This window comes from Papilio xuthus, unplaced genomic scaffold (assembly GCF_000836235.2).
Source record: "Papilio xuthus unplaced genomic scaffold, Pxut_1.1 DF829673.1, whole genome shotgun sequence".
Lineage (NCBI taxonomy): Eukaryota > Metazoa > Arthropoda > Insecta > Lepidoptera > Papilionidae > Papilio > Papilio xuthus.
Window position 1 is genome coordinate 196,712 of NW_013528976.1, and position 24,401 is coordinate 221,112.

At 33.6% G+C, this 24,401-nt stretch overlaps 4 protein-coding genes across 5 annotated transcripts in view; 2 read left to right on the plus strand and 2 right to left on the minus strand.

Annotated features, from left to right (window-relative positions):
• LOC106114331 (uncharacterized) overlaps positions 1-2,825 on the plus strand; it is a 33,965-nt gene extending 31,140 nt beyond the window's left edge. The window contains exons 17-20 of the mRNA XM_013307491.1: positions 91-194; positions 650-826; positions 1,419-1,598; positions 1,990-2,825. Coding sequence (XP_013162945.1) covers positions 91-194; positions 650-826; positions 1,419-1,598; positions 1,990-2,144 — 616 coding nt within the window. The 3' untranslated portion in view covers positions 2,145-2,825. The remainder of the gene's footprint in view (positions 1-90; positions 195-649; positions 827-1,418; positions 1,599-1,989) is intronic.
• Positions 1-5,856, minus strand: part of PAPLA1 (Phosphatidic Acid Phospholipase A1) — a 70,812-nt gene extending 64,956 nt beyond the window's left edge. Inside the window, exon 1 of the mRNA XM_013307051.1 lies at positions 5,576-5,856. Within this exon, the coding sequence (XP_013162505.1) occupies positions 5,576-5,729 (154 nt within the window). The 5' untranslated portion in view covers positions 5,730-5,856. The remainder of the gene's footprint in view (positions 1-5,575) is intronic.
• A 657-nt stretch (positions 5,857-6,513) lies between these two features.
• abs (ATP-dependent RNA helicase abstrakt) lies at positions 6,514-14,559 on the plus strand. Its single transcript, XM_013307740.1, has 12 exons — positions 6,514-6,833; positions 7,148-7,330; positions 7,889-8,056; positions 8,818-9,007; positions 9,739-9,875; positions 10,528-10,625; positions 11,495-11,658; positions 12,029-12,234; positions 12,767-12,883; positions 13,189-13,379; positions 13,718-13,817; positions 14,198-14,559. Exons 1-12 carry the CDS (start codon positions 6,614-6,616, stop codon positions 14,284-14,286), a joined length of 1,863 nt encoding a protein of 620 aa, XP_013163194.1. The 5' UTR covers positions 6,514-6,613; the 3' UTR covers positions 14,287-14,559.
• Positions 14,560-16,346: 1,787 nt separating this feature from the next.
• On the minus strand, positions 16,347-23,209 carry LOC106114511 (uncharacterized). Of its 2 annotated transcripts, XM_013307753.1 has the most exons (7): positions 22,924-23,209; positions 21,394-21,501; positions 20,966-21,081; positions 20,302-20,364; positions 19,342-19,456; positions 18,524-18,650; positions 16,347-17,829 (listed from the first exon to the last, which is right to left on the minus strand). In XM_013307753.1, exons 1-7 carry the CDS (start codon positions 22,995-22,997, stop codon positions 17,197-17,199), a joined length of 1,236 nt encoding a protein of 411 aa, XP_013163207.1. In that variant the 5' UTR covers positions 22,998-23,209; the 3' UTR covers positions 16,347-17,196. The 2 variants fall into 2 exon arrangements, with proteins under 2 accessions (XP_013163207.1, XP_013163215.1); XM_013307761.1 differs by lacking the exon at positions 20,302-20,364.
• Between the last annotated feature and the right edge of the window lie 1,192 nt (positions 23,210-24,401).

Consider the following 24,401-nt stretch of genomic DNA (forward strand, 5'->3'; position numbering starts at 1 on the left):
TTTCATTTGAATCTTATCCTGCAAAAGGATACGGTCAGATTCTAGACACTACAGAGATACTCATCTTATATCTTTTTTTATTTCTTTCAGACAAACAATACAATCAGGTCAGACCCTCAATGTGATAGTTAACCTATTAATCTCGACCGCAGCGCAGCCAGGAGTCAGAGATTTCATCACATTCACAGCATATGGTAATTATTGATAACTACCCTACATTTTCTTTTGCAAAATTACAACCAAATTACATATTTATAAGGGTTTAGGCATTGAGAACTTTACTATATCGATGAAAACTAATCAATAATAGCATCATTGTGGAGAACTTAATTTTATTTTTAAAACTACCCTTCTGTGTTATTATAAATGGCTTGATTTTTAACGAACCTAATGAAAACTAGCACAAAGATGCTTAAACCAATACAGTCTCCATGTTTTAACCAACTTCAAAAAGGAGATTGTCAATTCGTCTGTTTTTTTTATAATCTGGACTCCGCCCCTAGTTATCTGATTTGCATAATTCTATTCAAAATGTATTGCGTGTCATTTGCTTCCATTTTTAAAACTTAAAAAGTATGCAGTAGTTTTTGAGTTATATTATTATACTTTAAAACTACCCACATTCAAAGTTCATTCAATTACCCACCAGGCTTGGATCAAATATCAATATCTGCATACGTCTACGTCGTTAATCCAAACGAGAGTCAAGTGGATACATTCGCGCCTGAAGTGAGACATAGCTATCAAGGTCATTGCATTGGAAGAATGGGCAACGATTGCGCCGAACATACTTGGTCTGCTACAGTCTACGCGAGGGATAGTGGAGGTAAGAACAGAGCCGACAATTGTATACTAGTTTTTACTTGTGACTTCGCTTGTTAGAAACAATCAAAATTATCTTACTTATATTATAAATGCGAATATTTGGATGTATGATTGTTTGAAAGAATACATAGGCAACTAATTAAGTTTTATTTTTAATTCCGCTTTTAGTTGGAGTCGTGGGCGACACTTAGTTTTTACATCTATACAATTAATAAAAGTAGAGTGTCTGTGTGTAATATTGAAAAAAGAATCATGGTTTTTTTTTTAAATTTCCCACACTGTCCACTCCAAATTTCATCGAGATCCATGCAGCCATTCCGGAGATATATTCTAACAAACATACATCAACACAAACATTCGCATTTATAATATTAGTAACATTTCAGTCATCAACCTGCCATTATCCCTACGGAGGGTCAGCACAGTATGTACTCCATACTCTATCAATCATATCTGAATCCACCTCCATCTTACACATATACTCTTTCAAACAATACATTCATTCTTTGGTCTACCTCTACCTTTGAAGCCATCCACAATATCATAAAAATCAATCAACTAACAGCTATAACATACAACATCCTGTATTCCAGGCCTACTCCGTATCACATCAACACCATTAGGTCTAATGGCTGCACAAGATAAAACATTCATATCTGGCACTAGAGAGGAAGTTGTCACCGTGTACAGATCAACATGTTGCAGCACAAGAGTTGTTGTCAACGCTGTGGATATCTACGGCAACACAAACAGCTATACAATGGATATATCCAGTAAGAACATACCTAATATATCCATAGAAGGTATCCTTTGTTAATAGAAATTCGCATCAAGTGGAAGCAATTCCACTTACAATGACTGTGAATTCTGGAGACCTAATTTTAGTCCTATCTCCCTTCCCACCCTTTATGTTATAAGGACGGAGGAAGTAACTCATAAGCGGAAATATTCCCTTTCTGTGCCTTCCCTCCTCCGTCGATTAAAATTAGTTAATGCACCTATGTCTAATTTTAATTCTTTTTCCTTTCCCACCCCTTTCATATAAGGATGGAGAACACATAAGGGTAAATATTCGCTTTCTGTGCATCTCTTAGTTATTTAAGATAGATGTACGGGCTGTAGTCGCCATACTAATAGCTAATTAAAGTTCTAAATTTCTTTCAGATTACATCACAGACGCTGGAATAGCAGCCATTGTTCTCGGTGTTCTTCTAATCATAGCTCTGATAGCTATTATAATATTCCTCATAACATGGTGCGTAAGGAAACGCAAATCTTCAAGGGAACTACCATCATATGCCAGTAGAAATGTTAGCTAAGTTCGAGTAATTCGTATTTAACATATTTTCAAATCATCGCATAATAAAATTAATAAAGAAAAGACATTAAGAAGTTTAAGTACGGTCAGCTGCATATACACTAGTTGAGGCCAGCGACTCCGTCTGTACGGAATTAAAAAAAAAGTTAATAGCAAATGTGTTCTTCCAGACTATTTTCTACATCTGTGCCATTTTATCATCAGTTGAGACATTCGGGAGATACATTGTTACAAATATCCATCCGTCCATCTATCCAAACTTTCGCATTTATAATATTTGTGAGATTTTTCAACGTTTAGTAATTTGTATACAAAAATGTATACAATTATCCATAAATATGTATTAAAAACATACAGATGAGTACAAATTTTGAAACTGCAGTTGTATACAAGCTTCTTATTTCAAATAATATTATAAAGATGACAAATTTGTATTTTATACATAAAGAATAAACTCAAAATCAATTTTAATGCTAAATTTCTTCTTTCAACTAAAAAGAGACATCACAACTTAGTAACATAGGCTTTATTAATAGAATTTATTTTTAATTTCGCACAGACAAAGTCGCAGGCACAAGTATATAAACACATTCATAAAGCTGACATATACACATAAAAAATATGACTAAACAATTAAATTAGTTACTATATATCGATGTTATTCAAATTAAAATTTCTACTGACAGCATAATAAAAATAATTGCCATATTAAAAAAAATAGAAACATAATAATTAAATGTATTATAAAAACTACAAAATTATTTAAAAAAAAAGCACTTAAAAAATGGGGGGAAATAAAAATAAAGACAGCCATAATAATCTGTGGTCATATGTGAAAAAAATTTACAGCACACTAGCGCCCCTCAATATCAAGAAAGTATTACGCATAACCAAAATAGAAGCTTCTCTTACCTGAACAGATAAGTTTATATTACTATGTTTAGGACAATCTTTTTATAATATTAATGTACCAGTAAATTTTTTGTTTTTAAATAGATTTTTTTGTGTATATCTTTGATACGGTATTTTACGTAATTTTTCGTTTCTTGATACGATAATAAAATACGTCTTTAGATTATAATTATTTTAGAATCCACAAATTTATTTATAAATAATTTAATTAAGGAAAATTATTATTTTAAGTCACTAATTGTCATATAAGTTACACAATAGAATTTATATTTTTGATTTATTTCATATTAATACGTATTTAATTTAATAAATTCCATTTTAATTATAATTATTTTCATATTAATAGTTACCTAAGTTTAATTAAGTTGATAAATTCACAATCACAACACAAAAAAATGACTGTTAAATCACTTCATTTCTTTAGTATATCATAAGATGGCAAACAAGCGAGCAGTCACCTGAAATCGCTAAATAGCGAAGTGACCGTTGCCCATAGACATACGCAATTGCATATGCGTTGCCTAATATTTTCCCTTCCCATGCATCCTCTGTTCCGGAAAGTCCACTTCCACTTCCCATCCTTTCCTTATAAGAAAAAGGGTGGGAAGAGAAAGAGGACTAAATAAGGCCTCCGGGATGCACACTCATCAGACGAAACGCGGAATTGCTTCCACTTCACGCCTGTCTTCTGTGTGTCATAATTTGGACATTACCTTTCCTTTATATATTCAAAGCAATTTGCATATTTCTCACAAATGAATATGTCGAATTCATAATCAGTTTTCCATCCTCCATTCTAACTACTGTCATCTGAAATGTCACACCTTTCTCTTCCTAGGCTCTACCGGTTTACCCTTCCACACTCATACTACTATCTCCTTGCCACATCATCCTTCCCTCCTCATAAAACCGATACCAGTGTGTCAAACTATAAAGCAGAAACTATATAATTAATTTCTGAATGCATTGGTGTAATGTTCAAAAAAGTAGGGATGCGTAAGAAGAAGGTGCATTCAGATGAAGATGATAAAGATGTATGGAGGTGTACATGTGCGTATTCTGGAGTGATAGCGGCAGGTTGATGATGGGATTGGTGTAATGTCCTGTTTATTAATATCTTAAATGTCTCGTTCTAAAGCTATTTGTCACTAATACGGGTAGTACAATTGTTTACGTTTGAATTTAGAATTAAGTTTTGAGCCATAAATAATTTTTATGTATTATTATTTTAATAAACAAATTAACTTTGTTTCAATTCATTTATTTTATAACTGTCTAAAAAAAATTAATAACCTATGTGTTCTTCCAGACTATGTTCTACATCTGTGTTAAATTTCATCGAAATCCATTGAGCCGTTCTTGAGATATCATCTAACAAATATCCATCCGTCCAAACATTCGCTTTTATAAGTAAGAAGTAAGATATCTTTCTCTAATTAGCAATTATAATACAAAAATAAAAGATCTTGACAGACAGACGGACAGACAAAGTGATCCCATAAGGACATATACGGACGGACTCTATAAGGGTGGAACCTTAAAAGATTATTTTATTATTAAGTTGGAGTCAATAAATGGATCAATCAATTTTTACTGTCAGTTCCAAAGCTAAAGCATTAATCATAGACAATTCACACTAAAATATCCTTGACCTTATCTCACTCACATAGGTTTGGTGCATGGGATTTTATAAATGTTAATTTCTCTTAATTTTTTTATAGCCGCATACCAGACACTAACCCTACTTCCAAGACATGATAAAAAAATTAACACTGAATTATAACCATAGATAAATTATGATAAAATTCGTAAATTCTAAAATATTTCTTGTAAAACTCTTTCTTTCATATAACTCTATGAATTAGGTACCCTTATTTTACAATATTGCTACATTTTATCACACAATTTGCACAAGTAACTGCAATGTAAAATATCAAAATGGCTGAAATAAGTAATTTGACATTCCTTTGTTTATTTAATTTAGGCCTTTGATTTAGATGTTTTGTAGGAAAAATCTATTGACTATTGAAATTAACATCATAATGAGAAGAAATAAATAAATAAAGAATTACTTTAAATGAAGTGCAAATGAAAATAAAACATTTCACTGTACTAATTTAGTTACTTACTAGTATTTCATCAAATAGTTGTCCCACACAACTGAATTTTTTCGAAATATTAAATTCAGGTACGAAGCCATTTTTAAACGGAGCGTTTTTACATGTCTTGTATAGAAATGACGACATATCGATTGGTATTTAACAAAATAAATATTAGATAATTTAGTTATTTGAACGAAAACACAAATCACCCACGTGAAATTATATCCAAAAGATATATTATCAACGCGAAAATCATTATATGTCGATATAATTGCGAAACTACGCCATATTTCGACTATTTCGCGAAAACTGACAGTTGTACCGTAAGAATAAAACATTTTTTTTCTATGAATATTTTCGTGCTTAGGTCAAGGTTGAACGTTTTTACACAACATACTATGATGAAAATAGAACTCACCTTGTCTTGTGATCAGTTCTTGGTTCGGAACGGCGGGCAATAGGACTGCATTATGCGTCAAATCTTCTAAAGAGACACCAATCACGGCTGTAGACAATAGTGGATTTTTCACCACATTCCTTGAAGCCTGATCACCAAAGCCTCTATCGGACATTTCCGCGTTTTATAATTTAACAGTTTTATGCGAAATTTTCGCGAATTTTCACATTTGGAAACACACAAAAAACAAATTAAATTATTGAGAATTACGTGTCACTTGCATATTTTGGTTTGACATTGACAAAATGTCAATCGTTCGGAATTGATTAAATTAATTATTCATCTAGTCTGGTGTATTATGGACATGTTTTAAAAAAGTTTATGTAACTATCCCAGTAATCCTTGAAATGTTAAAGAGACAATGTAAAATACAACTATAAAATGAGTTAAATCTAGCTTTGACGAACCGATGCCATTCTACGGCCTTTTATGGACTAAGTTATATAGTTTCATATTTATACCCTTTGATATAATACCCTTCATCAATGTAAAAAAAGAATAACTCTAATCGCCATTTATTTGTATATTCTACAAAGCTGTATAAGAGAAGCACTGTTTGCAAATAAAAAGTTTATAAAAGAACCCTGACTAATTAATGAGAACATTAAAACTTCTATATTATTTTACTATCGTGCTTTTGCACAATGGAAAAAATAGGGTGTCAAACATGAACAAAACTTTATAAATATTATGTTCGTTTATCTAAATCTCGTAATTATAAAATTTTTGGAAATGCATGATGTGAAATTATATAGAAAGGAAATAAAAATCGAAACCTATAAAAAGTTTAAAAGCTTAAGCTACTTGGTATTTTTAAGCTGTTCTTTTTGGTTGTTTGGTATTTGACCTAAATGTCTATGTTACCAGGTCATAAAATAAAAATCAAATTGTTTGGTATTTGCTGTCAATGTTACTGTCAAATTGAATAAGTTACGATTTGTATTTACTTGCTTTTAAGTAATAAAACATGAAAAATAACTTATAAATAAATCCCTTAACATGTCAGAAGAAAAAGCGGACGTCGCTCCGCCTATAAAACGTTACAGGCGCGATGAAAAATCTTCAGAGTCTGAGGAAGAAATTGATAATTATGAACCTTATGTTCCGGTAAAAGAACGTAAGAAACAGAAACTATTAAAGCTTGGCCGGCTCGGACAAGTCGCTGCTGAAGCCGCGGCGGAAACTAAGAGCTCTAGTGACAATGATTTGGATGATGAAGGTAATTATTTTGTAATTATAAACGCGGGTAAATACAGAAAACACTTAGGTTCATTAAAAGGTCTGTAAAGAAGTTCTTTTTTGTTGCTTTTGGTACGATTCAAGACTAAGGGACTTCCTAAACGTCTGAGTATAACAAATCCTTTTTCAATGTACCTTTAAAAATCATTGACATATTATTTAAAAACCTAAATTTTACTTTTACATTAATATGAAAATGTTATTGTGATACACTGTCTTCTCTACGTCCAAATAATATAGAGATTTTCCTTCAATCAGTACAACTTAATACATAAAAAATTATATAAATTCCAGCATCTCAAGAGGAATGGGGTCGTAGATACAATGTCTCATTATTGGACCAGCACAGTGAGTTGAAGAGGTTAGCGGAGGCCAGAGCGCTATCCGCAGCTGAACGACAAGCAAGAGAAGAACAGCATATACTAGAAAGTGTTGCACAAAGCAAAGCTTTGATGGGTGTTGCTGAATTGGCTAAAGGTAATGTTAGAATAGAAGAGCAATGGTGACTCAGGGGTCAAGCTTTTGACTTGCAATCTGCAGGTCCTGGGTTTGAATCCTGCCTTGTACCAATGTGTTTTTCGATTTCCAATTTACATATATACATTTATCAGAGGTTCTTAAGGTGAAGGTAAACATCGTGATGCAACCTGCACATATCTGAGAAGAAATTCAAAGATATGTGTCAAGTCAACCAACCCGCACTTGGCCAGCATGGTTGACAATGGCCTAGTCACCCCTAACTTAGGTTAGGCTTTGAGCTCCTCTGAGCTGAGTGATACCAAGTGACAGCCATGTTGTTAATTGAATTGATAGAGGTTTCTTTCTAAATCAAGTTTCATGCTTCATATTAAGACCAGACAGACTCTTGCTTATAGAGGTTTCTCTTTAACCCGAGTTTCTCGTTTATTGAGGTTGTTCGTCGACACAGGACAAAGACTCTCACATATAGAGTTATCTCGCTTACCTAGGCTTGCCTAAACATACCTTTCCGTTCTTATAAATTCTTTAATTATATTAGACTTGTTCTTTGTTTAGGTATTCAATATGAGGAACCAATAAAGACATCATGGAGACCACCTCGTTCAATATTGGATAGACCTCCGGAGAAGAATGATCAGATCAGACAGCAGCTTAGGATATTAGTAGAAGGAGAAGATGTTCCACCACCTATTAGGACGTTCCAACATATGAAATTCCCTAAAGGTAATAAAAATAAATGTATTTGTACAGCTTTTAGTTATAACTAGCGTTTGCCCGCGACTCCGTCTGTGCGGTATTATAAAAACATAATTAGTAGTCTATGTGTTCTTCTATATTATGTTCTATATGAGCATCATTGGTTCAGCGGTCAAGCACTTGACTTGCAATCTGTAGGTCCAGGGTTCGAATTTTGCCATGTACCAATGTGTTTTTCAATTTATGTTTGTACATTTATCTTGTCATGGTGAAGGAAAACATCGTGATGCTGCACATATCTGAGAAAGTCAAAGATATGTGTAAAGTCATGCACTGGGCCAACATTCACTATGACCTAGTCACCCGTGACTAAGGGTAGGCTCTGAGCCCCTCAGTGGGGATATAATGAGCTGATGATGATGAAATATGTATGCCAAATTTCATTGAGTTCAGTTCAGCCGTTCTGGAGATACCTTCTAACAATCAAGGTAAGAAGGTATCCTCAAGAAGCGAGCTTATCACCATCTCAAAGGCCGGCGACGCTACGGTTCCTCTGGTTTTTCTGATGTCCATGGGCGTCGTTGAACACCTCGGTGTTTCCGCTGCTTGTTTGCCCCCTTCTGTTATAAAAAAAAAACAAATATTATAAATACGAATGTTTAGATGTATGTATGTTAGAAGATATCTCTAGAACGGCTGCATGGATCTTGTTGAAATTTGTCATAGATGTAGAACATAGGCTGGAAGAACACATGGACTACTAATTGTTTTTTTTTGTTTTTTTACAGGTATTTTAAGAGGTCTTGAAGAAAAAGGTATAAAGAAACCTACACCAATACAAGTTCAAGGTATCCCGGCTGTACTCAGCGGAAGAGACATGATTGGAATAGCTTTCACTGGCTCCGGAAAGACTTTAGTTTTCATCCTGCCTATAATAATGTTGTGTTTGGAACAAGAGATTAAAATGCCTTTCATAAGGTAAGTGACTAGCTGTAGACTGCGACTCTGTACGTAACATAAAAAAACTAGATTAATAGTCTATATGTTCTTCCAGACTATGTTCTATATGTATGACAAATTCCACTAAGATTTGTGGATCCATTTTGGAGATATCTATTAACATACTTGCATCCATACATTCATTCTTATATCTAAATTTTTACTAATATTATAAATGCGAATGTTTAGATGGATGGATGTTAGAAGGTATCTCTAGAACGGCTGCATGGATCTTGATGAAATTTGACAAACATATAGAACATAATCTTGAAGAACACATTACTAATTACTTTTTTTTAAAATTCTATTCTAATTACTAGATTTTTTTTAATTCAAGTTACCAGTCTTAGCTGAGTTTTAAGTAACCGGAGCGTCAGTGACTCAAAGGTTAAACCACTCGACTTGCAATGTGCAGGTCCTGGGTTCGAATCCCGCCATGTACCAATGTGTTTTTCCATTTCCGATTTACATATGTACATTTATCGTATGTTGTTACTGTGAAGGGAAACATCGTGATGCTTCACATATCTGAGAAAGTCAAATGTGTGAAGTCAACCCGCACTTGGCCAGCGTGGTTGACTATGGCTTAATCACCCTTAACTTAAGGTAGGCTCATCAGCTCACTATAGGCCCTCAGTGGGGACATATAGTGAGCTGATGATGATGAACCATAGTCATTTGGAATTGCAAGTGAATACTTTGTTTTCCAGGAATGAAGGACCATATGGTCTTATTATTTGTCCATCACGTGAACTTGCGAAGCAAACATTCGATATTATACAACATTTTGTCAGACATTTAAAGTTATGTGGCAACCCTGAAATACGAAGCTGTTTAGCGATTGGGGGTAAGCAGTAATTAAGCACTTGACTTGCATTCTACAGGTCCTGGGTTCGAATATGCATATGTACATTTATCGTATGTTGTTACGGTGAAGGAAGACATCGTGATGCTGCACATATCTGACAAAGTCAAATGTGTGAAGTCTTGCACTGGACCAGCATTCACTATCACATACTCTCACTTAGGGTAGACTCTACCCTCAGTGAGGACTTAGAGCTGATGATGAAGGAAGTTTGTGAAATTTTGTGTGAATTCTCGGAGCTGATCTGATGATGCAGCTTCTACATCCTCATAACAACTTCACAACATAACCACATCAAGTTTACACTCGTTTGAATCTTGAAAGGAACAAAACGGAACCAATATCATTTTGTTGTCCGTCTGTCTGTCTAGATCAGTGGTTCCCAAACTTATTTCGTCTACTGCCCACTTTGAGAATAAACATTTTTTAGCGCCCCCATATTTTCACATATTTAAAAACCACTATAACTTCAAATTAAATTAATTAATTATTGTGACATATATATGTATATTAACGGAGAATTGTAAACGAAACGTTTTACTATAACCCGCAACTTGACGCCTGCAGCCCACAAGGGGGCGTTATCTCACACTTTGTGACAGTCTAGATCTTTTTATTAGTTATTTTTGGTTAGGTGTTGCGGTGTCAGAATGTATGGAGGTGGTACAAAGAGGTGTCCACATCATGGTGGCAACACCCGGACGATTAATGGACATGTTAGATAAGAAAATGGTAAGATAAAAAAAAACCTTACTAATATTATAAATGTGAAATTCTGTATGTTTGTGTTTATTTCACACAAAAACTACTGAACCGATTTAAATGAAATTAGGTACATATATAGTTTAGTACCTGGGGAAGAATATAGGGTACTTTTTAATACGAAAAAAGGGTTGTAAGGGGTTGAAATGGGGGTTGGTAATTTGTATCGTATGAACATTACAGATAGAAGCTTGGTTACTTTTGGGGTTGTTAATTTAATTTAAATATGAAATTTGTTGGTAAAAATTCACCCTCAAGGGTGTAAAATAACAATAGGGGATGAAAGTTTTAGAATATGTGTGATTTTTGTAAATGTTTTAGTCTGAGTAATTAAAATGCTACTCAAATACAGAATTTTACGCGGACAAAGTCGCGGGCACAGTTAGTATATGATGTGTCATCATTTATCTTAGCCAGTCTCTCTCCCTCTTTTTTTATCGTAAGGTGGCAAACGAGCGAGCGACCACCTGAAATCGCTGAAATAGCGAAGTGACCGTTGCCCATAGACATACGCAATTGCATATGCGTTGCCTACCTTTAATCGACGGAGGAGAGGATGCACAGAAAGAAAATATTTTCCCTTTCCATAGATCCTTTCATTCAGAAAGTCCACTTACACTTCCCATCCTTTCCTTATAAGAAAGAGTGCGGGAAGGGAAAGAGGACTAAATTAGGTCTCCGACACGCACACTCATCAGAGTGTAGTTGGAATAGCTTCGCACTTGAGGCGTGTCTTCTGTGTGGTCGTGGTATTTCACTGAGCGAGGACAATTCGTGCGAACATGTTAAAGCGGGCTCTACCACTGTTAAATACTTTTAGTGCATCTCTCTGTAACTAGGTACGTCTCAATGTATGTCGTTATCTCTGTATGGATGAAGCTGATCGCATGATAGACATGGGATTTGAAGAAGATGTTCGAACAATATTCTCCTACTTTGCTGGTCAGAGACAGACTTTACTTTTCAGTGCAACAATGCCTAGGAAGATACAGAATTTCGCTAGGTAAGAAAATATCGAAACTTTTCTTTATATTCGCCGAAATAGCGAAGTGAAAGTTCATAGATATCTGAGATTGCAGATGCCTTGATTTTACATCGACAGAGATTGGGACGACGTAAAGAGACACGTTATTTCCCCTGCCTATGTCCCCTTAGCCAAATACACTTCCCCTTCCCATCCTTCCCTTATAATATATGGGAAAGAAGACTTTATAACATGATTTGGTGAAAGATTAGTAGCCAATGTGCTCTTTCAGACTATGTTCTACATCTATGACAAATTTCATCAAGATCCATGCAGCTGTTCTGGAGATATCGTCTAACATACATCTAAACATTCGCATTTATAATATTAGTAAGATTTTTATCATCAGGTCAGCTTTGGTGAAGCCAGTGACAGTGAATGTGGGTCGAGCTGGTGCTGCCTCATTGAATGTACGCCAGGAACTGGAACCAGTGAAGGCTGAAGCCAGGACTGTACATCTACTCCAGTGTCTCCAGAAGACACCACCTCCAGTTCTCGTCTTTGCTGAGAGGAAACAAGATGTGGATGCTATTCATGAGTATTTATTACTTAAAGGTAATCAGGTCATTAAACTCCACTGAGGGTAGAGTTTACCCTAAGTGAGAGTATGTGATAGTGAATGCTGGTCCAGTGCAAGACTTCACACATTTGACTTTCTCAGATATGTGCAGCATCACGATTTCCTTCACCTTAACAACATACGATAAATGTACATATGTGAAAACACATTGCTACATGACGAGATTCGAACCCAGGACCTGCAGAGTCAACTGCTTAACCATTGAGCCACTGATGTTTAACTAATTTTATTAAAAAAGATCAATTTTAGTTACTTTATTTGTAAAAAACTATATTTGCCAATTTTAGTTTGTCATAAATTGTAAATAAAAAAATCCACTTCTTCGTTTCAAAGCTTGTTTTTAAAAAGTTCTTTAAAAAAAAACTTATTTAGTAGTCTATGTGTTCTTCCAGACTATGTTCTATATGTATGACAAATTTCATCAAGATCTACGCAGATGTTCTGGAGATATCTTCTAACATACATCTAAACATTCGCATTTATATTAGTAAGATGAATCTCATTTAGGTGTGGAAGCTGTGGCCATCCATGGTGGTAAGGACCAGGAGGAGAGATCTCGTGCTGTAGAAGCATTCAGACGAGGAGAGAAAGATGTATTGGTTGCTACAGATGTGGCCAGTAAAGGTAATTATCATATGCAAAATCTAATTTTAAGTCTAGTTTTAATCCTCTTTCTCTACCTACCCCCTTTTCTTAAAAGTAAAAGATGGGAAGTGGATTTTCCGGATGATGCATGGTAAGGGAATATATTCTCTTTCTGTGCGTCTTCTCTGTCGATTGAATTTAGGCAACGCATATGCAATTGCGTATGTATATAGGCATGTCTCTTCGCTATTTTAGCGAATTTAAACAAAGCCTACTTGTTTGCCATCTGCCAATAAAAGATTGAAAACAGCGCCATCTATTATCAAAGAAATCATTATTTTTAGGTCTCGACTTCGCTAACATCCAGCACGTGATAAATTACGATATGCCAGAAGATATAGAAAACTACGTACATCGTATTGGACGTACTGGACGAGCTGCTGGTGAGGGTGTCGCGACTACATTGCTCGGTCGCGCAGCTGATGATAGTGTTCTAAGAGATCTTGTACATCTGCTGCGGGAGGCTGGTCAGAAGGTAACAGAAGTTTTAGTTCTAGAATTGTAAAGCGCCTGCGAAATTTAAATAGCAATGAAACATATAATAGAACTATTTAGAAATATTGAGGCTCCTGTGAAATTTAAATAGCAATGAATTATTTCTCTCTAAAAGATAGCGCCTTTGTTATTTTAATAGCAATTACAAAATGAATCAGTTTTTGGAGACAATAATTTATAATCAGCGCCTGTGTAATTTAAATAGCATTTCTAGAATTACAATAATTTGTTTTAATTTAACATGTTGACAGTTTGTAAAGAAAATTGATGCATACAAAGATTTCCTACATAAATAATTATAAAACATATTTTGTTTAGGTACCTTCATTCCTGTTGGACATGATCGGTGAACCAGACGTGCCTATAGCTGATGGGCAAGGCTGTTCATACTGCGGGGGCCTCGGGCACAGGATTACAGGTACATTTTATTACAGCGCCATCTATATTCTAATAAAAGATATACTAAAATACAAAGAATCGTGGTTTCTAGACGTAAAATATAAAAATTTACACTAAAAACCTTTAAGACGAATTTGGATAAGCAAAAGTCAAAAGGTGATAATTCATTCACTTTTAGAAGTTTCTCCCTAAGTTCTTGCATTCTCTCTTAGAGTTTCTTCCTTATGGAGTTGAGAAAGGACAAAAACTCACTCATGTTTCTCGCTATTCTAGGTTCGACTGTATGAATTCTTTTGTAACACCCTATATCTTAAACGAGTGAACAGATATTGACAAGTGAGGTGTCATTCGATTCCTATTCTTACAAAGAGTGTCATATTTTTTTTTTTTAAATTACAGAATGTCCCAAACTGGAGGCGGTACAGAACAAGCAAGCTTCAAACATCGGAAGAAGAGATTATCTCGCGAATACTGCAGCAGATTATTAATATTACTATTGTAGTTTTTTCTGCCAGTCCTCTTCCCTGGAGACACTGGGGAGGGGACTATCACAAATGTGAAATATCCTCATTATTGTCCCCTTCTCTGTCCAGTAATGCAACACTAGTTGTAGATAATTAACTTCGCCATTTTAGCGAAATGCTATGAAAAAATCAAAAGTTGAGTAAACTATGAGAAATCTAGGGTTAATTTTAGAAGAAAAGATGTCGTTGACACATTTTATATTGATTATTTCACTGGATCAAGGAAATATGAAATAAAACGAGACAATATAACTTAAAATGTTTTTTTTTATTTATTTATATATCTTAATATAATAAACCGAACAATGTGTGAAGAGCTTAAAAAACACAAATTATCAAATACCTAAATATAATTAACTTTTTTTTATTTTAATTAGTATAATACATGATTCCGTAACCCGGATACTAGAGGAAACTTTGCAAGACGAAAAAACACTAAGGAGACTTGATCCCTTAGCGGAGATTTACTAAAAAAACTTACTGATACAGATTTCTTAGTAAAATTTGTCATATTGTGGAATTAAAGAACCAATTTCTTATAACAGCAATTTCATTCAAAGAAATATTGTTTTTTATTATAATCGTAATATTAATATGCCAAGAAATTATTTATAACCACAAATAAATATATACAAGACTAACTTTGATTAGCGAGAGTCCAGAGACAGTGTTTCTCGCTTATAGAGTTTTCTCTCTAAAGAGTTTCTCGCTTATAGAGGTTGCCCGTCGGGACCTGACAATGACTCTTGCTAGATTTTTCTCATTTAAAGGGGTTAGACAAAGTGCTTTCGCTTCTAAGTGATTCCATAGCGAACTTCAATAATGTATAGAACTGGCAATAACTTTGGATAAGTAATGTGATTGTCGCGCCTCAGTAAATGTATGTAATTTATGAAGTTCGCTATGGATTCGTTTCGAATGCACTTTGTCTAGACCCTCAGGTTACATTATTACTAAGTGCGAGATAAATTTGTCCTTTTGAAATAGGACTAAATTCTATTCTTGCAAAGTTCCTTAACAACAAAAAAATACATCTATTTTCTTTTATATTAACACAATTTTTAATTTTTTTTACTAAACTATCAAATTTTTTGTCAAATGATGAAGATTTTATTCAAAGTTTGATGTTAAACGAGATTTTTTTTCAAATTTCGACAAAAAATCTGATAGTTTATCCACTTTTAGGGGATATTGGGGAAGGATTGATATAAAAAAGTGCATTTAAAATGCCCATAAGTGGGCTAATAGGCACATGACCGTTAAATATCAGCAAAAAATCTCCTATAAGTGGGATTTAATACATACCCATTTTTTTTTTCAAGATTTTATTAATTTTTATTAAAATATGCAGCGATAATATACATATTTCCACTACTGGAACATTTTATAATAAGTTTTATAACGTGGCAAATGAGCAAGCGGCCACGTGAATTCGCCGAAATGGCGAACCACCTGAATTTGCCGGAATGGCGAAGCGTTTTTTTTGTATTGCGTTTCAGTAATGTTCACATGTATGATTTAACATATGGTATAAGATTTCGTTTTACAGGTTTTTTTAAAGATTTTTTATGCGAAATATTTTTTTTATTAAACACGTGATTTAAGGATTTTTTATATGAAATTAAATACTAAAATTAGAAGAAAAATTCGTTCATAACGTAATTGAAATATTTTCGAAAAAAGAAAATTCCTATAATTACTAAAATGTACTTTTTAAGAAGAAAAGGATGAATTATATTACATTAATGAATGAAAATTTTACTGATAATAAAATTACATTCTTTTGAATAAACTCAAAAACTACCTACACTTGAACCAAAATTTTAAGATTACTAGGTAGTGTGAAAAAAAATCATGAAGAAAATTTGGTGCCAGCACCAAACTTATATCGAAAATTTAACCAATTTTTTCAATACTGTGTTAAGATGAAATTTTAACTACCAGTTAAGTAAAACAAATCGTTGTAAATATATTTTTACTGTAAACTTAATCAAGAACTCCGAATTACTATTAATAAGAGAAAACTTTATAATATAAGATACTATTAGAGTAATAAAAAGGAAGAAATACCAATCTTTGTCAGAGAAATGAAATTACTCGGAAAATTAAGAAACTTTCCAAAAGAAAATCTTTAACTGTTTTACAAAATCCATTACTTTATAATTATATCTCCAAAAAAAAACTTAAAATAGGAAAGTCATAATAAAACTAATCAAGTCACTTGATCTAATTTTAACCTGTAGACAAAACATAATAACATGGTACCTAACACTACGATAAATTTAGTTCCGTCACAAAATACGTCCTACACTGACATAAAACCAAAGACAGACTGACAAGGATCTTGTGACAAACATGTCGCTACTAAACATATAACACTTAATGATTTGTTTATTAGTACTTACCGTTAAAGCCTGTTGGGTTAGTAAAATCCAAACTTCATGTTAACAAAACAGCACAACACTATCTCCGAGTAACTTTCTGATGACACTTTTTCTCCAATTAGATCAGCACTAATAATTTCACAATCACTTTTCACACAATTTTCACTGAATAGTTAAAAAACTGTAAACAAATTGTCCACTATTTATGGTTGAATTACATCGGAGAAGCCAAAGCCCACACACTCCAATGTCTGGGCAACTTTATGAGGATGGCGGATGGCGGCCAAGCAAAGCTAGTCCAGCTCCAGCCAGCTGGACTGGCAGGCATAGGGCAGGCGACTTTGGCAATCTCTTGTCCCCGAGGCAACCAACTTTGAGTCACTTTTGATTATGGAATTTGAAGTGTTCCTTTCTTTGAATTTAGGTACCAAGTCAAATTATATTTGTCAGAAAACTTATACCGATATGTAAATCATCAAAATAACAACGGCTAGGTAACAAAATCATAGCCTAGATATTTCTTATTTTTTCGTCTAACTCTTGCAGATGCCTTTTTATCATCATAATCATCTGATGTATCTTGGTCATAACTGCTATCGATAGACCAATCACCCATTTCAGTTTTGATCTGAATCTGTTTGACTTGGTCTCTTACGGACTGCAGTTTTTTCTTCTTTCTCTTAATGCTCTCTTCTTTAGCCCTCTTTCTATTTCTATTTTCTAGCACTAGATGTTCATATTCTTCTACAATGTAATTCTCCGGATCATATGTTGTGGTTATTTCTACACCTACGGATGGGTCAACATCGGGTAAAATATAATAATTTTCAAAATCACCTTGCAGTGTTATTTCATTCATGTCTGCTGTGAAATGTCTTTTTTTTTTTCCTGTATTACAATGTTTTATATAAGCATACTTTGGCTTAGATTCTTCGGGTAAAATGTTCACTCTCCATTCCGGGTTCTGTGTTATTGGAATTTCTTTCACCTCCTCCATTGTTATTTCTTGTTCTTCAGCTATTTCGTATATGAAATTATCCGATATATTAGCATCGTCTATTATATGAAGGACTTCGCTTTGGTTCTCAATAGGTTCCGTTGTGGTCGATGTGTTTGGCAATATCTGAAAATTTATTTCTAATCTTACTAATATTATAAATGTGAATGTTTAGATATACAAATGTGTTTTTCGATTTAAAATTTACATATGTACATTTATCCGACGTTCTTAAGGTGAAGGAAAACATTGTGATGCTGCACATATCTGAGAAGAAATTCAAAGATATGTGTGAAGTCAACCCGCACTTGGCCAGCATGGTTGACTATGGCCTAATCACCCTTAACTTAGGGTAGTCTCAGAGCCCATCAGTGGGGACGTATAGTGAGCTGATGATGATAATGATGAATGTTTGGATGGATTTGTTAGAAGATATCTCCGGAATGGCTTAATGGATTTGATTAAATTTGTCATACATATAGAACATAGTCGGGAAGAACACATAGGCTACTAATTAAGTTTTTTTATAATTTTGTACAGACAAAAGTAGTTTATAGTTAAAAGTAAGTCTGAAAAAACAAAAATAGATTTATTTTGTACTAACATGTCACAAAACAGCAATCTTTCTTATTTGATAGAAGAGAGAATATTTTCCTTTCCTATCTATCTTTATTACTAAAGTATTTTACCCATCCTTTATAACAAAAATGTGTGACAGGGTAGAAGACTAGACTGCATATTTTGATGTATGTTTGTCAATTCCATTATGACCAGGACTGAAGTAATATGTGTGTGATGTGATTGTCATTGTGTCATTTACCTCAATGACCTGCTTAGTATCTGTCATCTTGGTGATGACCTGCTCTGATTGAGTGATGGAGGCTTCTGTCTTGTCTGATTCCACCTTCACAACCCACAGTTGCTTTCGTTGCAGATTCTTAAGGGATCTGAAAAGGGTAATTTAATTTTTTATATTATTAGATTTTTGTTAATGCTTACTAGGATATGGTTTACAATAGTCGAATCGCGGGATTCGAACCCCCGGCCACTTGATCAGAAATCCGTGCCCTTAATTAATAGGCTATTGACGCTTCGAATTTGACAATATACAACCACAATTACGAGTTTCTATTAGTCATGTGAGGATTTTTTTAGTTAGTCTTGACACCCTTCTTTGATTTTAAGTATACAGGGGAGAGAGACTATCCCTCCCCTGTATACTACTAAAACCACATGAATTTTTCTAGTACAAAATAGTAATTTTCATATTATTAATTTACTCATTACATTTACGTATCGTTACGTACGTTATCGGTCTGAAATTGTGATATTAAAGCCCGTGATTTTTAGGATTTCATACCTAATTTAAGTTATTAATTTTAAACTTACAATTAAGTCGATATAAACATACATTTGTACATACTCATTAGTGGGTAGGAAATTTAACTCTTTGACTATGTAATTTTAGACATTATTAGTCAGAATCCTTTGACGTGAATGTCGCGCTTTCCTTACAAAGTCTTGTGTCAAATGTAGTGAGGGGACATAAACGTTGATATTTTAATAAGGCTAGCGTTGCGATACACCGGCACTGTCGGATTTTCTTCCTAACAGTAAATAATTGCATAATATACTCACAAATATCCCAATGTATCAACTAGTTGTCGTACGTTGAGTCTTGTTATATTCTCTTGGGGTTCCTTCTTCGGCGGATCCACGCTGTAGTTATGTTCCATACGAATTATATCAGCAGCTAGGGAGATACATGATAATTCATTAAAAATCAACAATACGGAAAAAAACGGTTATAACGACCATTGAAATTACTAGTAATATTGAGTGTAAATAATTTATATTATGAGATGGGCATACAAGCAAGCGGCTGCTTGAATTCGTCGAAATAGCGAAGCTGACGAAAACACGTCCGCAAATGCCATGTCTATCTTTAATTGACAGAGCAAGGGACGCACATACAGAGGATAATTTGTCCCTGCCCCTTCCCCGCCAAATCCACTTCCCCTTTCCATACTATAACAAAAGGGTGGGAACGAAAAGATGACTAACTCATCAAACGAAATGCGGAATTTCAGGCTTGTCTTTTGCGTATTATTCATTATGTTACTCTAACCGATATTTAGTTTTAATCGATGTTATAGTAAACAGTTTCAACTGTAAAAAATAATGTACATCGCGGTATTAAAGTTCTACAATATATTTTACAACTACAATGAACTCTTTAAATATTGCCGTAACGAAAACATCAACCTGTATAAGTGTTTTATAGAATTATTTTCAATTTTCAATAAAATGACTGTTATAGTAGAAAGAACACCCTGTATAAGTGTTTTAAAGAATTATTTTTAATTCTAAATAAAATGACTGTTATAGTAGAAACAACACCTGTATAATTTGTGACACAGAACGATGTTTAACTGTAAATATAATGACTTTTTTGTATAAAAACACGCTGTATAAGTGTGATACTGACGATGTTCAGTTCTAAATAGGATGACTTTTATTGAACAAAGAAGTTACATGTCAATATGATAATCCCCTGTATAATGGTAACGTGGTCACCCTGTATAAGATAGCGGTTACCTTTGGGCGGGCCGCGTATGAACTGTTCGTAAATAGCGTGGAAGCCTCCCGCAGACGCCGGCCCTGCAACAAGCGCCCGTCACTCGCCACTGCCTTATACAGGGTGTTGCTACCTTACGGAAACCGGTTACAACGACATCGAAGGGACCAGCAAAGTCGTAATAACCGGAATGTACTGCTTAAAATCCGTTTGTCAACCGATATGTCGTTTTAACCGATGTCGTATTAAACGAATACTACTTTACGACGTACACATTAAAAAAAATGAAAAAGAAACTGTTTTACGTCCTACAAAACCTACAGAAATTAAAAAAAAATCAAATTTATAAAAGCGCCATCTAGCAACTTAACATACGCAGTAAACCGAAAAATATTCCTAAAGTTATTTTACATTGAAAACTTAACTACTACTCAGAATTGCTTGTGTAGCTAAAAGTTTGACCAGGACTGTTTTTAACATCACCGGCGACCTGGGCGGTTGCTCACATCGCCCTACCCTAACAACTAAACTGGGTTCAAGAAAAATTAACCAACTAAATACTACAGTTAAACCCTTAACCAGTAAGCAACTACCCCATGAATGAACCAGTGAAAAAGTTAAATGATTAATATGATATTAAAACTACAAATACTTGTGACACTACTGACAGGGTAGGGGACATACCTTTCTTATCACTGGCTGACTGTACCAACGGTGCAGCTTGCTCTTGAGGTGCCAACAACTCTGGTAACATCGGAGAGTCGATCCATAAACCTTGGGCATCCATTTCGAAATGATACCTATAGATTTAAGAAATTTTATTTATTTCATCATCAGGTCACTATTCATACCAACTGAGGGTCTCAGAGTCTACCATAAATTAAACTAGGTCATAGTGAATGCTGGCACAATGCGGGTTGACTTCTCACATATCTTTGACTTTCTCAGATATGTGCAGTATCTTGATGTTTTCTTTCACCGTAACAACAAATAAATGTACATATGTAAATCAAACACATTGGTACATGGGGGGATTCGAACCCATGACCTGCAGATTACAATTCAAGGATTTAACCCCTGTGATAATGAATATTTTATTTATGAATAGTTACCCGCATAATTGCAGGCTGACATGTCTCCAGAGACACTCGCTCTCCTCCTGCATAGCCCCTTCGATCCATTCTTGTCTCGGCCCTTCTCCTTCCGATGATGTGTTCACACTGACAAACAAAACATACAATTAACACTATTTGTTAATAAAACAATCAACATTTGAAATACGAACGGAAATATGAAGCTGTTTAGCAATTGGGGGTAACCAATAATTAGTTTGTGATTTTTTTATCCTTCTTCTTTTTATTTATAATACAATAGCTGTTTTCCGCGACTACATCCACAAATTAAAAATAAGAAACTTAATAAGTAGCCTATGTGTTCTTCCAGACTATATTCTACATTTGTGCCAAATTTCAGCAAGATCTATGCAGCCAAATTAGTGATACCTTCAAACAAACATCCATCTAAACATTTGCATTTAAGATATTAGTAAGATGTAAGATTCTGTAGGATTTGACGTTTTATATCTACATGAATGAAATTGGCTACTTTATGTTCATTATATTTATGTGAGTTATTATGTTACAACCTGCACATATCTGAGAAGTAATTCAAAGATATGTGTGAAGTCAACCAACCCGTACTTGGCCAGAGTGGTTGACTATGGCCTAATCACCCTCAACTTAGGGTAGGCTCCAAGCCCCTCAGAGTATAGTGAGCTGATGATGATGAGTTATTATGATTTTCTTTATTAACTTTATGATATTAATTTAAATCTACATTAGCTAATACATAATGCATTTTTGAGTACATGCCAAGTTTGCTACAGTGTAGTATATAAGATTAATCAATAATAAAGTGGTTGTAACAATTCAAATATAAATGTATCTTCTACTTATTTATCTTACTAATATTATAAATGTGAAAGTTAATGGATGTTTGTTTGAAGGTATCTCTAGAATGGCTGAACAATCTCTAACACTTATCTCTAGAACTAATCTCTTGAGGCTGATTTTGATGAAATTTGGCATACATATAGAACTTAGTCTGGAAGAACACTGGCTACTAATTTATTTTTTAATCTTGCAAGGATGGAATTGCAGGATACCACTAGTTCTTGCTAATGATATGATCTTTATGTAACATGCATATAATAATTCAAATAGAAATAAGATTTTTTTATTTTAACAATAATGAAAATTATGGATTTTAATAATATTTAAGTTTTAGTGCAATTTATAGGAGAAAAAGGGTTATATTTATGATTTAATGTTTTCAATTAAAATGCTTATTTTTTGTATTTTTTGTTAATATTGAATAATTGCGAGTTAACATTTATGGTTTTAATGGTTTTATAATTATGATTTCTTATTGTAATGCTATTGAAATACATGAAACTAAAAGTTTTTATGGTAAAATGTAATGTAAACATTCAGTGTGAACATAATTCGAGATACCACAAATAACGCTGATTTGGCGCTTACTTTAGCCGTGGAGGTCAAAGGATGGACGCGGTGGAGGCGTCGGTTTTAACCTACTTACGAAATACAATGATTAAAGTGATTAGATTGAAATAAAACACTTACTTGTAAAATGAAAAGCTGCAAACCACATCATACTCTAAATTACAGCCTTCAACTACACACTTTTGCGCGGTCATTATGGTGCCTAGAACCGCGACCTCCAAATATGGAGTCCGATATATCACATCCTTGTTAATACTTTGAAATATTAAAATACTATAGTTTAGCGCCTAAACTAACTTTCAAACAAACTAATTTGATGGATCTTTGGAAAATTATCAATCAAATGTCGAAAATGACATGCTGTCACGAAAAGTCGAAGTCTTAAATGCGTGCCACTGCCATGAAATGGTGATGTAATTGCGTATTGAAATACGAAATGGCAACACTGGGTTGCTTCATCGATTTGATATGAGTCGATTGACCTAATTATTTTATTCGTTAGTTGCAAAACTTGTACAGAGAAGTAACAATATCATAAGTGCAATGCTTTTTGATGATAAATTAATGGAGAAAGAAATAAAATACAAAAAGCGTTAAAAACGCTTGTATCCGAAACAAGGCACTGATTTTATATGATTTTTTTTTTATTTTATGTTTTACTCACAGCCTCCAGCTTAGAAATATCTTATTCAAAAACAAAGCAAATGGATTAAAATTATATTACAAGACTTGTAGAAAATGTTGGGTTTTTTGTTGTAAAACATAGACCTTCTCGAAAAATTATTTTGGATAGCGTAACTCGATATTTTGTTATGTAATTTACTTGATACTATACAAAATAATAGCAAAGATAAAGCTTGTTTATCGTTTTAATAATAACATGAGTTCAAGTGATTTCGGGCATTTAAGTTATTTCAAGAAATATTTTGGTCAGAAAATTTTTAATCGATTTTAAGGAAGGACAAAATCGATTCCAGTGCTGCCAGAAAAATAAAAGAATAATAGACAATAAAACTTTAATTTTCTTTTTTATGGTAAGATGGAGGCGAGTTATTTTCGTCAATTTTAAGTTGTTATTTTAGGAGAAATGGCGACGAATGTTGAGGTTTAGGGTATAACGTTTAATAGTTTGATTTGTCTTGCAACGGATATTACAGTTTATTAAAATTAAAAAAATAATTTTATATTTCTTGCAGTCGTGAAATTCATAGACAATTTATTTAAGAAAATGTATTGATCGAGTTGCTTCTTTGCTTCCGGTCATATTGAGGTTATCTTAATGCAATTACAATTTGATATTACATAAATTAAAAGCTATTGCGCAGTTAATCCGATGTGTTTATTGTTTCTTATAATTTATTGATAACACTGAACATTGTCATTGTCAAAGTTAACATGACAATTTTGACAAAATGATGACATCAATCAATTTTAATCTTCTTTGTTCTATTATTTCTGTACAATATTAGCTTTCACAAAGAGGGAAAATGGAATGTTTGTTGGTTTATATAACAATGTGTAATGTACTGTTTCATAAGGAAACTTAATGATTGATGTTTGTAATATAATAATTAAGTTAACAATACATTTGACATTCA

Bases quoted from the DNA above. Each gene is read 5' to 3' on its own strand.
- LOC106114511 (XM_013307753.1), bottom strand. From the start codon at position 22,997: ATGACCGCGCAAAAGTGTGTAGTTGAAGGCTGTAATTTAGAGTATGAT. The intron at 20,365-20,965 runs GTATGTCCCCTA...CGCTTGTTGCAG, and splicing joins GTCAGCCAGTGATAAGAAAG to GGCCGGCGTCTGCGGGAGGC. The intron at 19,457-20,301 runs GTAACCGCTATC...GTATCTCCCTAG, and splicing joins CATACGCGGCCCGCCCAAAG to CTGCTGATATAATTCGTATG.
- abs (XM_013307740.1), top strand. From the start codon at position 6,614: ATGTCAGAAGAAAAAGCGGACGTCGCTCCGCCTATAAAACGTTACAGG. The intron at 8,057-8,817 runs GTAATAAAAATA...GTTTTTTTACAG, and splicing joins ACATATGAAATTCCCTAAAG to GTATTTTAAGAGGTCTTGAA. The intron at 13,818-14,197 runs GTACATTTTATT...TTTAAATTACAG, and splicing joins CCTCGGGCACAGGATTACAG to AATGTCCCAAACTGGAGGCG.